The sequence below is a fragment of the Protopterus annectens genome, chromosome 13.part0, assembly GCF_019279795.1.
Source record: "Protopterus annectens isolate FY-2018-M chromosome 13.part0, PAN1.0, whole genome shotgun sequence".
NCBI classification, from domain to species: domain Eukaryota; kingdom Metazoa; phylum Chordata; order Ceratodontiformes; family Protopteridae; genus Protopterus; species Protopterus annectens.
Window position 1 is genome coordinate 647,932,188 of NC_056747.1, and position 16,750 is coordinate 647,948,937.

At 37.7% G+C, this 16,750-nt stretch overlaps 1 protein-coding gene across 1 annotated transcript in view; it reads right to left on the minus strand.

Annotated features, from left to right (window-relative positions):
• ITGAE (integrin subunit alpha E) overlaps positions 1-16,750 on the minus strand; it is a 1,198,231-nt gene that overhangs the window by 553,579 nt on the left and 627,902 nt on the right. The window contains exon 21 of the mRNA XM_044054873.1: positions 5,291-5,358. Within this exon, the coding sequence (XP_043910808.1) occupies positions 5,291-5,358 (68 nt within the window). The remainder of the gene's footprint in view (positions 1-5,290; positions 5,359-16,750) is intronic.

A 16,750-nucleotide genomic window follows, 5' to 3' on the forward strand; every position in this document is an offset into this window, starting at 1 on the left:
TAACTATCTCACTGACATTGGGATTAGCCCTAATGCTATTCCCTGGTTCCAAACTTATCTATACAACAGATATTTTGCAGTAAATTTTAACAATAGTACATCAGCCACCACTCCTTTATTTAAACGAGTCCCTCAAGCTCTATACTGGCAACTCTTTTTTTTCTTCATTTTTATAAATAAGTTTACACTCAAACTTCCCCATCTTCCAATCTTATTATACATCAGTGACATGTTTATCATTCCCTCCAACCACACAACCCACTCAATTTCAACATGATCAGAAAAGTGATTTCCTTTCCGTCATTAACTAGCTGAACAGTAAACTACTAGTTGACTGCACAAAAATTAAAACTATGCTGTTCAGAACCTCCTCTAAAGGGCAAAAGAAACCCAAATTACTTCTTATTCTTGATCACCTTAATAATGTCACTGAGTAGGTTAACACCTTCTGATACCTAGGAGTTTGGCTTGGTCCTCACTTAACTTGAAAACACACAGAAAAAAGATAAACACCCTACTCCTTTGGGCTGACAAAAACTTCTGTTTCCTCTCCTGTTCAACAAGAGATGCTATCGGCAAAGGGATTCTTCTAGCATAACTTCAGTGTTGCCTACCTCTTGTAGCATCGGCCTCCAAAAGAAACTCTGTCACCATTCAATCTCCAACTCCATCTGCCGCTTTATTACCCTTTCCACAAACCTCAACCTTTATGGCTCCATAAAAAAAAACAAAAAAAAAACATTCCAGCCCTTCTCTTTACCCTAGCTTATTTAGCCAGCCTCCGTCATGTAACCATAGATTTCACAGCTACTCAGAGCTCCTCTTGCAAGCACCTAAAACCAGACTTTAGTGCTGTAACCACTCCCTGTCTACTCTTCATCCCAAGCTCAGGAGGGATCTTCTCTCATATCTTAAAGGCCTTTCTAACTACTCTTCATTTCTGGCACAACTAAGAACTTTTCACAGCACAAGCTGCTTGTGAATGCTGTGCTTCAGGTCATGTAACGTCTCTCTGATCTCTGACACATATTGCCTATCATTTTCACTATAGCATCTCTTCTCTAACTAATATGTTGCTACACTGACTGATGTCAATATTGTGCATAGTGGTTTCTGCTGACTACCTTCTCAAATATTTTTCTCTATTGTATATTAACTATACCTTGTTTTAGTGTGCTATTTTACTGTATACATTATTTATTTACTTGACATATGAGCATATTCTAGGTTGAGACTGAAATTGGTCCAGTGGGGCAAGAGCTCAACCCCAGTTAACAAATTATATAAATAAATACACTTGTTAAACTAAAAGGATTTGTGTTTCCATACATTTTCTGAATTATATGAAATCTGAAACTAAAATGTTTGACATAATTTAATGAATTCAATACTCACTGATTTTTCACAAAGCCACACATTTTTATAAGAAAATGACCAATAATATGAGGCAAAATTTGAACATTCTGTGAAAATCTGGACAGTTGAGAGTAGGGTTGTCAGCTGTCCGGTTTTTGACTGGACTGTCCGTTTTTTTGACAAATTGTCCGGTTACCAATTTAATTCAAAACCAGACACATGCAGTCCGGTTTTGCGCCACTACCCACTGCCACAACAAGTTACCAGCTTTCCTAAAATCTTTCTTAGGCAACAGGCAGGTGCTCAGCTGGGGAAAGCCCTCCTCACATAGCTATCAACTAAAAAATGAGGAAGTGGTAATCCCGCCAACTACCGACCCCATCAGACAGCAGGAAAGTCTTCAGATCTGACAGTCTGTCGATTTGGCCAACCTGCACTTTGAATGACACTTGTTCCATTAGCAGGACGATCTGCTATTGGGCAACATGTATTAGTAGATTATGTTGCAATAGCTCACAGGAAAATGCCACTGGTTAGCCCTGCCGCAGTAATTCATAAGTACCACTCACTCGCATACATAAGTTCTGATGTTGAAAGTGTCCAAACCATGTACTGCATGTTGGAGGAAATCGGAGCACCTGGAGGGAACATACATTTAAGTGATATGCTTTACACAAGCAGCAGAAAACTTAGTTGTCAGAGAAAGTGCACAGAATATGGTACCAAACTCCAGAGGCAACACAAGGCTCACATCCTGCTGTCAGAGATACATTTGGCAGTTTTCTATTTCACTGATTAACCTGATTCACTGATGAGCAGCATACGGAGTGCATTTTTTTTCATTCTGAACATTTCAGAAACGTGGAGTACAGGTGCCCGAAGTAACATGTGACTTGCATAAAGAAAAGAATACTCCCAAAATAGTCTTATTTTAGTACATGTAGATCATAGCTGAAAGTTATGCATACATTTATTAAAATACATAGGGTTAGGTGTACATTTTTAAATGCAGAGCAGGTTAGGCAACAGTGAGATTGTGAGTACAAAATTAACATTTTTAGCGACCAATACTGAAAGGTGCAGCGATGACTAGAAGCAAAAGCACAGCTTTCACCATAGATCAAAAGATAGCTTACAGTCACTGCTCTCTCCTGTAATGTGCAATTTAAAGTTTACCTCAGTCCAAGTTTTATTCGTATTTATCCGGTAGTCCAGAAAACACTGTAAAAACTCCAGTATTCTGTTTGAAAAAGGAAACAGACTATCGGAGTTTGTTAAATCGGCTGATTTACAGCAGGCAGCAGGAATGGAAAAAAAGGGCATTCCCGCATGCTGACATCACACTGACATCACATAATGGGTGGGAACTGGGCAGGAATAGGCGGGGTTTCGGATGATGCGAGGGGTGTGGCCTTACTCCGGTTTTAACCACAAAGAAAGGTGGCAACCCTAGTTGAGAGGTTTGAGTGATTGCAGACAGTGATTTTCTTTGTGTGGTATTTTCACTTTTCTCCCCAGCTGTGCAACCATGGAGATATTTTTTAGTAAGGGTGATGCTGGAATGCTTGCTGTCCTGCTAAAACTCTTTGAAATGCTTTCTCTTTGGTGATTTTCACTGCATGATGTTTCAAAGAATTGGAATTTAATTAAAAGATGCTTCAATGAAATGGGCTTTCAACCATTTGAATTCAGTCATTTGAGATTCAGACAAATGGGCATTTGACCAAGTTGTAGATCAGTGTGTATGTTGAACCTAGTCAGCTACTGTAGCTAGACAGCACATGCCATATAAGTTATTGAGCACATGCGAGATCAGTGTCATTTTGTGTAGTCAGCCAGTGTAAATGTAAGCTTGAATAGGGATTCATATGTGAGTGTGTTAGAAGTAACAAGTCAGTCAGTAAGCATATGAAGTGCAAAGTATATGTACAAGTTACAGCTCCTGGTGTGTATGTACAAGTTACAGCTCCTGATGTGTATGTACAAGTTACAGCTCCTGGTGTGTATGTACAAGTTACAGCTCCTGGTGTGTATGTACAAGTTACAGCTCCTGATGTGTATGTACAAGTTACAGCTCCTGATGTGTATGTACAAGTTACAGCTCCTGGTGTGTATGTACAAGTTACAGCTCCTGATGTGTATGTACAAGTTACAGCTCCTGGTGTGTATGTACAAGTTACAGCTCCTGGTGTGTATGTACAAGTTACAGCTCCTGATGTGTATGTACAAGTTACAGCTCCTGGTGTGTATGTACAAGTTACAGCTCCTGGTGTGTATGTACAAGTTACAACTCCTGGTGTGTATGCACAAGTTACAGCTCCTGGTGTGTATGTACAAGTTACAGCTCCTGATGTGTATGTACAAGTTACAGCTCCTGATGTGTATGTACAAGTTACAGCTCCTGGTGTGTATGTACAAGTTACAGCTCCTGGTGTGTATGTACAAGTTACAGCTCCTGGTGTGTATGTACAAGTTACAGCTCCTGATGTGTATGTACAAGTTACAGCTCCTGATGTGTATGTACAAGTTACAGCTCCTGGTGTGTATGTACAAGTTACAGCTCCTGGTGTGTATGTACAAGTTACAGCTCCTGATGTGTATATGTAAACAACTTGAATGCTTACCCAGCATTAGGGTCTCATTTGAATATATGAGATATGCGACACAAATGTCATATAATTTTATATATATATATATATATATATATATATATATATATATATGGATCTATCTGAGTTCATCGACATTTTAAAATACCAGCAATTAACCGACACCAAAACAACGAAACTCATTTAACCGACGCCAGAAGATCGACAGTTCACAAACACGACATCGCATACACCCGACACAACATACCAACAAACAAAACACATCCCTATCCAACACTCACACACACAACACAAGCACACCAAAATCCTTACAAACAAACACTAACCCATACATACACAACTAACCACAACCCTGACCCAAACCCTTACCCTAAGGTCCGTCACTATCGCACACTCACCCAACCCGCCCTAACCCTAACTCACTTATCCCACCCCTACCCCTACAAAACACCAACATTGCACACTTACCTTACTCGCACACTCACCTAACCCGCCCTAACCCTAACTCACTTATCCCACCCTACCCTACAAAACACCAACATTGCACACTTACCTTACTCGCACACTCACCTAACCCGCGCCCTAACCCTAACTCATTTATCCCACCCCTACCCCTACTAAACACCAGCATCGCACACTTACCTTACTCGCACCCTTACCCCATCACAGCTTCTCAGCGTCGGTGTCTTCCTCCGTCGGTCTTCTGCCTCGTCAATCTTCTGGCGTCGGTGACGTGACTTTCGACATTCTCGTGTCGGTTAATCCATTGTCGGTATTTTAAAGTGTCGATGAACTCAGATAGACCCATATATATATATATATATATAGAGAGAGAGAGAGAGATGGTTGTTAAAAAAAGGACAACCATGTCAATGGCCCATAGCACTTCAATAATTGTCCCTGAGGGCCTGGTAATGAAATGCTAAATGGAACATTATTTAAATAAGGACAGAGTAGAGGCATGTTAAACATTTACTATGCAGTGTTATTGTTGTGCTGTTAGTGAGTCCTATGCAAAGGAAACGTGCATGTCTACAAATGGAGAATCAACTATACCTCAATGAGAACTCATGTGCTCTTCAGTTACTTTAAAATATAAATACATCAAACGTATGCGGTCACATACAGCCAACTGCAGATCCTATTGATAAGGTACTAAAAAAGGTATCAACAAAAGTAAAATAACATGCATAACAGACCAGAATGGGTTGCGTGAGATCCAAATAGAAGCAAATGTTGTAATATAAGCCTTAAAGATATTCACTGATCTTGTGTGTCTGCTTAGGGATAAATATACACATTTAGATTAAACAAATGAAACTTACATCATCCAGAATACTGGCACTGAATCCAGCTTGTGCTAATTCTAGTTGTAAAGTAGAACCCTTTGTTCCTGTAAAAAAAAAAAAAAAAAAAAAAAAAAAAAACTTCATTAATATACAAGAAAAAAAACTTCTTGTCATTTTTGGATGCAGAAATGATATAGTGCTTCCTTTAAAGCAAATAGGGAACAGCATTTTCTTTTTGTCATGATGGCAAAGTGCCATTAATAGCAACAAGATGCATCAAGGAACATTGTAACATTACAAACAAGGCTTTCTCTGTGATTATTAAATATACTTATCCATTTATGATTTTGGTTTACTGAGTAACTAGATTGACCCAAGAGGACCATTTCAGCCATGACCTGAAAAATAATACATTTAATAATAATACAAATGCAAGAACATCTAAAATGATACTTAATACTAATTATATTGTAATGTTAGCATTACAGGTGTTTGTTTCTTATTTTAAAAATCATGTTATCTGATTAGTAAGTAAATTTAGCTTCCCTGGTTTGATATGTTGGCTAGGACTGTGGTAGTGAGGGTCGGAACTTTGAATGTTGGCAGTATGACTGGTATAGGGAGAGAGCTAGCTGATATGATGGACAGAAGGAAGGTTGGTATATTGTGTGTGCAAGAGACCAGATGGAAGGGGAGTAAGGCTAGGTGTATCGGAGGTGGGTTCAAATTGTTTTATCATGGTGTGGATGGGAGGAGAAATGGCGCAGGAGTTATTCTGAAGGAACAGTATGCTGAGAGTGTTTTGGAGGTGAAAAGAGTGTCGGATAGAGTGATGTTTATGAAGCTGGAAATTGATGGTGTAATGATGAATGTTGTTAGTGCTTATGCTCCACAAGTTGGGTGTGCAATAGATGAAAAATAAAAATTTTGGAGTGAATTGGATGAAGTGGTGATGACTGTACCAAAGGGTGAGAGAGTGGTGATTGGATCAGATTTCAATGGGCATGTTGGTGAAGGGAACAGAGGGGATGAGGAAGTGATGGGTAGGTATGGTGTTAAACAAAGGAATGCAGAAGGTCAGATGGTAGTGGATTTTGCGAAAAAGATGGACATGGCTGTGGTGAATACGTATTTTAACAAGAGGGAGGAGCATAGGGTGACATACAAGAGTGGAGGAAGATGCACACGGGTGGATTATATCTTATGTAGAAGGGCCAGTTTGAAGGAGATTGGAGACTGTAAAGTGGTGACCGGAGAAAGTGTCATTAGGCAGCATAGGATAGTGGTTTGTAGGATGACGTTGGTTATCAAGAAGAGGTGCAGAAGTGTGAGGGCAACCCCAAGGATCAAGTGGTGGAAATTGAAAAAGGGTAATTGTGAGGTGGAGTTCAGGGATGAGTTAAGGCAGGCACTGGGTGGCAGTGAAGAGTTACCAAATAGCTGGGTAACTACAGCAGAGCTAGTAAGGGAGACGGCTAGAAAGGTACTTGGTATCACATATGAACAGAGGAAGGACGACAAGGAGACATGGTGGTGGAATGAGGAAGTACAGGAGAGTATACAGAGAAAGAGGTTGACAAAGAAGAAGTGGGATTGTCAGAGAGATGAAGAAAGTAGACAGGAGTATAAGGAGATGAGGTGCATGGCAAAGAGAGAGGTGGCAAAGGCTAAGGATAAGGCATATGAAGAGTTGTATGAAAGGTTGAACACTAAGGAGGGAGAAAAGGACCTAGCTAGACAGAGGGACCGAGCTAGGAAAGATGTGTAGCAGGTAAAGGTGATAAAGGATAATGAGGGAAACATACTCACAAGCGAGGAGAGTGTGTTGAGGAGATGGAAAGAGTACTTTGAGGGGTTGATGAATGAAGAGAATGAGAGGGAGAGAAGGTTGGATGATGTAGGGATAGTAAATCATGATGTACAATGGATTAGCAAGGAGGAAGTAAGGATAGCTATGAAGAGAATGAAGAATGGAAAGGCTGTTGGCCCAGATGACATACCTGTGGAAGCATGGAGGTGTTTAGGTGAAATGACAGTGGAGGTTTTAACCAGATTGTTTAATGAAATCTTGGAAAGTGAGAGGATGCCTGAGGAATAGAGAAAAAGTGTTTTGGTACCGATTTTTAAGAATAAGGGTGATGTGCAGAGCTGTAGTAACTACAGAGGGATAAAACTGATCAGTCACAGCATGAAGTTATGGGAAAGAGTAGTGGAAGCAAGGTTAAGAAGGGACATGATGATTAGTGATCAGCAGTATGGTTTCATGCCAGGAAAGAGCACTACAGATGCGATGTTTGCTCTGAGAGTGTTGATGGAGAAGTACAGAGAATGTCGGAAGGAGTTGCATTGTGTTTTTGTAGACTTAGAGAAAGCATATGACAGGGTGCCTAGAGAGGAGTTGTAGTATTGTATGAGGAAGTCAGGAGTGTCAGAAAAGTATGTAAGAGTGGTACAGGATATGTACGAGGGTAGAGTGACAGCGGTGAGGTCTGCGGTGGGAGTGATGGATGCATTTAAGGTGGAGGTGGGGTTACATCAAGGATCAGCTCTGAGCCCTTTCTTATTTGCAATGGTGATGGACAGGTTGACAGACGAGATCAGATAGGAGTCCCCGTGGACTATGATGTTTGCAGATGACATTGTGATCTGTAGTGAGAGTAGGGACCAGGTTGAGGAGACCCTAGAGAGATGGAGATATGCTCTACAGAGAAGAGGAATGAAGGTCAGCAGGACTAAGACAGAATATATGTGTGTGAATAAGAGGAAGGATAGAGGAATTGTGAAGATGCAAAAAGTAGAAGTGGCAAAGGTGGATGAGTTTAATACTTGGGGTCAATAGTTCAGAGTAACGGTGAGTGTGGAAGAGAGGTGAAGAAGAGAGTACAGACAGGATGGAGTGGGTGGAGAAGAGTGTCAGGAGTGATTTGTGACAGACGAGTACCTGTAAGAGTGAAAGGGAAGGTCTACAAGAGGTTAGTGAGACCAGCTATGATATATGGGTTGGAGACAGTGGCATTGACAAAAAGGCAGGAGTTTGAGCTGGATGTGGCAGAATTAAAGACGTTAAGATTTGCACTGGGTGTGACGAGGGTAGACAGGATTAGGAATAAGTATATTAGAGGGTCAGCCCAGGTTGGAAGGTTTGGAGACAAAGCCAGAGAGGCACGATTACGTTGGTTTGGACATGTGCTGAGGAGGGATGCTGAGTATATTGGGAAAAAGAAGCTAAGGATGAAGCTACCAGGTAACAGGAAAAGAGGAAGGTCTAAGATAAGGTTTATGGATGTGGTGAGAGAGGACATGCAGGTGGCTGGTGTGACAGAGCAAGATGCAGAGGACAGGAAGAAATGGAAACAGGTGATCTGCTGTGGCGACCCCTAATGGGAGCAGCCGAAAGAAGATGATGATGATGGTTTGATATGTTTTTGTGACAGGTGTGAACTTTTCTGTAGACTGAATGAGATATACTGGAGAGTTCTTAAATTTGGATCCAAAGGTTGAGAAAGCACTGTTGTCACTGAAAAGTTTTTTCTTTGCAATTACTGTATTTGCCATGAGGATTAGGAGCAGGAGCATGATACTGAAGGCTAACTAAAACTTAGGCATCAAGCAAGAGTGGAAAATAGCAGTCATGGAATTACTATAGTTTCATAAATTCATAGGTGTTTACTAGGCTAACAACCACAAGGGCCTCTTTAAGCCTAGCCATGCATCCCAAATCTCAGACAAGTTCTGATACCCTCAAATGCTACCTTACTTTTTTGAAGAATCTCATTTAATGACAATAAAAATAAATCAAAAATTGGACCAGTTTAGAGAAATTGTGTTTTGAATATTTAAGAACCTTTACGTACAGTTGGTAAGACAGCATAAGAGATGAGAATATAAAACATTTTAATGAAATAACTATAAATTGAACAAAATACTCTTCTTGTAGGTACAGACTGAATTAAATTCTGTCAAAATTGTATATATAATTTGTAGTTGTGAACAAAGGCCAAATCTTATTAAAATCATTACTACTGTCAAAAATTTTAATTTGAACCACTTTATTATCATATCAATTATCTTAATTTTTTTCAATTTTTTTCTGGTATCCTAATCCTAGGAATAAGTAGAAGCCTAGAAATAAGCAAACAGTTAAATGTTTTAGTATTAAATTCCAATGCACTATTCTAAACTCAGCAAACCCTTGCTATATAAATATATTAAACCTTGATTTTAATAAAATATATTTTTTCAGTTAATATCATCTTTTATTACACATTTTGGAACTGCATCACACTTGAAAATAATTCATCCTTTTCTGAAGATAGTAAACTTCAATTACTCAGTAACCAAAAACCAAAAAACCACGAAAGCAAATCATTTCACAAAAGATACCACCAACTTACTCAGATTCTGATTAACTTTTTTTATTGACAAAAACAAAAAAACAAAAAACAAAAAAAAAAAGAAAGAAAGAGACCTTTTCCCAACACTTGCCTCCAATATGAGAGCTGTCACCACCAAAATAAGTCAGTTGTAAAAGGTCAGGTGAGAGGGTCTCGAGCTTAATATCTAATGATTCTATCTTTAAAGCAGAAGTACAACATTTGATTTGTTTATTTTTTGACAGGGAATATCCCATTCAACTGCTCAGGGATATCAAGACTGAAATGGAGAAACGCCACCAAGACCAATTTTCACAGATTTTGAATGTCAGTCAACAACAAGGTTATCTGCGCTGGAACTTCTGTCAATGACACAGAAGATACCCCTTCATTTATTGTTCCCTTCAGTAGCACTACACACCAGTATGTTACTACTATCAAGAGGCACTGGGATTTGGTTTTTACTGATTACATGAAAAAGGTCTTGGGGGTTCCATCTAGGTTCACTTATTCAAAATGGAAAAACACCAATGGTAGTTTGGAGTTAGGCTCTGGGAGGATTGTACTGAGCCATAGTCCCCTGCAAAAATGTGGCTTTTGTAAAATGTGCAGATACATATACGAAGGTCCCTATTCAGTAGTTCCAGTTATGGGAAAACTACTCCATGTCTAGGGAAAGTCGGCTGTAATACCACTTACATAGTGCATTTGGCTTTGTGCAGCTTCTGCAATGCTTTCTATGTGGGGAAAACTATAACAAGACTGAGGGACAGGATTTGAGAGCATATATAGGACATTAATAAAAATACAAATGCTCTGTATAGGTGCTCTGTTGTGCGTTCAAATTTTTTTTTTTAATTTTCTTTTTTGTTATTGACAGGATTATTGTGACCATTTTGTGTGGGGACATTGAAACTTTACTAGAATGTAAAGAGGTAATCTGGCAACTGAGACGCAATGCCTCTCTTGCTTCAAGTACAAATGACACAATTTTTTTTTTAGCATTTTAAAGAGTAAGGCAGCCATTATTTAACAAGCAGTTAATTTTTTGTAATGGCGTTTTTTACCTAACTTTTTTCCTTTTATTTCATATGTGCACAAAACAATTTGTCATAATGTTTCCATTGTGCATCAGCTGCCTTTTAAATATTATAGTGTTTCAGTAGTTTATTTCTGCAGGTTTTAACTCTTGTTTACATTCTACATGGTTAAGCTGAATACTGCTTGATTGTTAAAATCATTCCCAGGCAATGAAAGCTGCAATCAATTAATTTAATTTAGCATTTCCTATTGGTGTTGTTGGATATTTGAAAATGCTTCATTATGTTTCAGACTTCAAATAAAATTCACTTTGATAAAGTCTTTTCACTGATAAAGATGAAAGTGCTCGGTCTCTTTTTTATTTGTTTTACTCAATAAAAAGTTAATCGGGACCCGATTAAGTTGGTGGTGTGTTTTCTGACATTATCCAGTTGCAAAACCACCTCCTGGTCACATTATTAGTGAATTTTCACATGGAAATTCCTACACAGGGCCTTTCTAATGGCACAAAAAATATCAAAATTTATTGAAGATGGCTTTGAGGAATGTTGGAGGTGCAAGCAAAAATGTGTTGCAAACTGGTCTCACATTTTTTATGATTGTCCTAATATAAATCAATCCTGGAACAAAGATATAAACTTCCTTTCAGCTTTATGGTCTGATTCCTTTTTTTTTTTTTTTGTTAAATAAAAATTTAGTAGTATTTAGCATATTAGAGTTTTCCAATAAGAATAAAGAATTTCCTTATTTAACATGGGCAATCTTATCTGTAGCAACAGAGTATAATGAGAAAATGGAACAATATTACTCCACCTCAGTTTGATAAATTCCTTGCATCACTTCAAGAAACAGCTATAAGGGATCCCAAAATAAAAGAAAGCAGGATAGCTCCAAGGAACTTTGTCATAAATCCATGATCAAAAGTGCTCTTACTAAAACTTATCAAAAAAGTGTTTCACATTGACACCAATGCTCTTACATAATATATATTTTTTGTTTAATTTTTTTCTCTCTTTCATATTTGTCAATACTTGATACTAATTTTATTGGCTGAGATTTATCTCTAAAATGTTATCACACATTTGAATATATTATATATAATTCATATAATTAAATGTAATGTTTTTTTTCTGTTACAGTTTTAAAAAGTTATTAATATGTTACATCAATTCAATTGTACTATTGTTAATGTACATGTCTAATAGAAATTTCTTGAGTGACTTAAACATTTTTAAAAAAATGTGACTGTAGTGCCATAAAGGGACAAAGCTCCAACTATGGGCCAGGTGAAGTATGATTAGTTGTTTAGTTGCTTTACAGTGCTGGCAGAGTCAGATTGCATGCCCATCCTGGGAAGAAAAGGGAACAGAGCAGGGGATGCATAGCTGCAATCCCCTGGATGGAGTGGCATATCAGAAGGTATCTTGGGGGCAGTCTTTCTACTTACCAAGTCACCACTTGGTGGTAAGCCTCATTAAGGAGTATAATGGAGTATGCACTCGGGGGGGGGGGGGGCATTGTGAGCTCTCGCCCCTCCCAGGGGCAGGATTTGGGACTTACACATGTGTTCTCACTGCTGAAATGCTAGAGGCAAATTCCACAACATCTAAGTAAATGGACAGCTCTTGCCTCAGTGGTTCTGACGATTCCCAATGGAAACGGGAAACCAACTCTCAATGGGCTCAAGCTCAACAAGAAGAGATGTGATAGTCAGCAGGCAGGAAGAAAATCACCTATAAAAAATACTGTACAAAATATTTATTAATTCCCAGAATTAAAAACATGGCTAGTCTCCATCTCCATTCTTTCTTGCTATATTTTTCTTTGAGGGGTCTAAGAGAAAAATGATAAAAGGGAAGAATATGGACTTAGATTTTGATTTAATTCCTTAGCTAATATGCTATTATGAGTAGATAATATGACTCAGTCCATTATCACATCCAGTCTTCAGTATGTGATGTACTGCAATAGCTTGCAGTCTCCAAAATATATGGTATAACAAAATGAAAATCAAAGTAGGACTTTAATTTCTCATACTCCTAGTGACTCTACTACTTCTCTTTTAAAATAATGTTAACTTTTATTCCAGCAACACTGTGTTGAACAATTCCAAACACTTGTTATCACTGTAGTAGTATTTCAAAAGACCTCAAATACACCTCTTCACTCGATTTCAAAAATCGCTATTAAATGCTTTTATCTTTATTATAGAAATACTTCATCTGAATGATTCAGAAACTAAACATTCAGTTCAAATAGGGTGTTTTTAGCAAATGACATTCAACCAATTATAAAACAGTTTTGACGAAACTTCAGCTTAAAGCCAATTCTTTTCCAAGTTTATATGTTCTTAGGTACTCACTTGACTACAGACCTGAGAAAGTTAAGAAGCCTAGCCTTTCAGTCCTATGGTAGCTATCGGCCCTTATATTTTGTACTCAACACAAAAATAAGCCAGCAAGGATACATTGGGACATTTACAGGTTTTTCCCTAACTAAGAGGGACAAGTGTGCTAAACTGGAGGGTGAATTTGCAGTTACCTGTTGATCCACTCATTTAAATTGCATTTGGATAGAGTAAGAAGTACTTTGCTTTATGTGGAGTGGAAGATTGTGACATAAAAGTAGTATTCTCTACAATATAAACCTTTTCCTTAAATGTGCCCTATTTATTTTGCATAGAGATAAAGATCCTTAACAGGGTGTATATTATACCACTAGACTTGCAAATGTGTAATTGGCCTGACAGAATGGTAACTGTTGTAGATTCTGCATGCAAAGTCACCAGTTACAAGCCTGTATAATACTGCGATGCGAGGCAAGGCTTTGAGGTGGTCTGCATAGCTTTTACAATTTAGGGCCTTGATCTTTTTATTGAAAGAGCACTGTGGTCATTCCATTTATGACAAGTGTTTCGACAAGTACATACCAAAGCAGAACTATACTTAATGATTGGTCTAATGAGTACTGAGAACAATGGAACAATTACATCCCTGGATCTGGATGGAATCGTTTTTAGACAAGCTGTGCAATGAAAAAGGACTTCTTTACAACAGTGGATACATGGTGATCAAAGGACAGTTCATTGTCAACACAGATTCCTGAATCCCCAACCCCAGTATGAATTTCAGAGGGGGGTTGTCAATATGACACTTACAATACTAGTCATGATTTCCAATAGATAAGACTATACAATTCTTGACGATCAGTTTTACTCCATGGTTTTGTCAGCATTTGTTTGGGACAGGTCCTCTTAGAGGATCTTTCAAAACTTCACATTTTCATCTCACCACCTCAGTGTCCATGCAAACCAGAACACCATCTCTGAAAATACAATTAACTGAGTGAATGTGGTCAGCCTTCATTTTTCAAAGACTACCAAACACACACATTTCCAATACATTTCTTACTAAACACACATTTCCAATAAATTTCTTACTAGAGAAAGATCTGTCATCCTATCCCAGTGCAAATCATCAAAATTATAAGCTAAATAACAACCATAATAATGGTTACATACCTAAAGAATAAACATAAAACAAGTTAACTTTGTAGGGATGTTCAAATCTAAAACAGTATAACAAAGGGGAACCTGAAAAATCCAAATTCACACTGTACTCATTTAAAATCCTACTTGTAAAAATTCTGCAATATACAATTTTACTATTTTTCTAATTGCGCCATTGTTGTACTGCTCAATTAAAATATCTTAAAAGGACTTTTAAACAACATTTTTACCACATCTTTAGAATCCAACAATTCAGTGTATAGAACCTAGAAAACAGACTTCAAAATACATGTAATCAAGACTTTTAGCTAAAGCCAGTCTATGCAACTACATTACTGATTGCATATCCCCAGCATTTCCCAGATTTTGCTAATGCCAATGAACATGCACAGGAGCAGATGGGGGAAAAATAAGACCCACTACAGGCTCTGACATCCTCGACCTAGTCCGTACAGAAATACCCACCTGTACGTCATCCCACAATTCATCATCCCTTTTTAAAAATCATCCACAAATTAATCTTTTTTTTTTCCCAATTAGGCCTAGTGGCACCATCTAACCACCAAACATGACTGGCTTTTGGGTGTGTTTTGGATAAACTGACTTCAGCCTGTAAATACCTATTTAAAATTTATTACAATCCCTTGCAAATGGACCCAGCAGAAAGGGCTGATGTACTGACCTCAAAAAAAAGTCAGTATACATCGGCCTTAACTACAATGGCAAATTCAGGAACAAACCTCTCTGGTGAGGCTCCTGTATTAATAAGCCATATAACAAAGGAAGGAAAATAAAGAAAAGCTGTTAAAAATCCCCTACTTAAGACCACACTGAAACATGCCAGCAAGGAACTTAAGAACACTATTAGAAAGAGTAAAGTACATATACCAAAGGAGACAACAAGTTGTTCTTCAGTTAAGTCAGGAAATTAAGGAATGTCATCCAACAACGTACTGAGCATATCTGCAAGGATACCACACATTCTGATACAAAATCTATAGCCAATATATTTGCAAACTATTTGGTTTTGTGAAGGGCAGGTGCTATCTCCTGCATTTGGTAAACTTCTTTGAAAAGGTTTACAGCAGCTGTGGACAGTACGTACATACATACATACATACATACAAATATTTCAAGCACAGGCATTAAGGCCCTTCTAGCCTGCCAATATACCAAAACACTTGTGCCCATAAGTATCCAGGCTGTTCTTAAAAATATCTAAACTAGTACTTGCTTTAATTTAATTTGGTAGTCTATTCCATGCATCAGCTGCTCCCTCAGAGAACCATTTCGAATGCTTCTCATTGCTACAGAATCTTCTACATAGGTTGTCGGATGATTATCTAGTATTTTTGATAACCGCAAACATTTCAAGAGATAGTTGTCTTTAATCCCCTATATACCTGAATAAGATCTTCTCTTAGATGTCTATAAGAGACACTGTACAAGTTCAGATATTTAAATCTTTCATAATAACTTAAATGTTTATATCCATGGATGCCCTTGATATATTTCCAGTTTACTCATGCTTATTTTCTTATAAGCTTTCCATATTGTTAATGTAACTAACAATGACTTCATTTCTGATTTCCTAGACTTTATAAATCTTTTTATACAATGTATAGTTTTAAAATTGTCATTAACCAATTGGTTAATATGATTAGAAAAACTCAAACCAGGATATACCATTATACCTAGGTCCTTAATTGAATCTACAGTTTCAATCTCTGTGTGCTATATTAAATATCCACCTTTCAGTTTATGTCTCCCAAATCTCATATGCTTAGTTTTTATTGTAGTTATCACCATATTATTCTCCTGTGCTCAAATGGTCAATTTAGTCAAGCTCTTTTGCAAACATGACTTATGTGTAACACATGTAATCAGTTTCCCCAATTTCAGGTTATCTGCATACAGACTGTAGAACACCTCCAATGAAAAAGTTAGGTCTGAAAGATACAAACTAAACAAGTAAGGGCCTAGGACACAGCCATGTGGGACACACTGACTGTAACCAAGGATTTCGCCTGTCCAATTACTGCCTGATTCTCACCATGTCTTATTTGTAAGCCATGCAGCTATCCATCTTATCAAGAGTACATTGCTATCTAGTTGTTCTAATTTATTGATCAGTGTTTTGTGTATAACCCTGTCAAATGTTAAAGTTAAATCTATATAAATTATATCACCACACAGTTTTTCATTCATAGCTATTATATTGTTATAGATCATGAAGTTACAGGTGGTAATAGATCTATTTTCAACATAGGCATGCTGATATATGGTTTTAAGTCCAAGCCTATCTAGTTCTGACAATAACGTATCCAATATTACCTTCTCCATTATTTTTCCACAACATGAAAGTAGACTTAAGGGTCTGTATGACTCTGGGTCTGTCCTACTCCCATTTTCCTTAAAGACAGGTTTAATTAGCACATGTCTCCAATCTTGAGGAATCTCCTCATATTTATATGACCTAGTAAATAATAGATACAATGGTATAGATACAATGAGACTAAGTTTTTACTGAACTATTCTCAGGTCGTTATTATTAATTCTGTCTCCTCCCTGTAC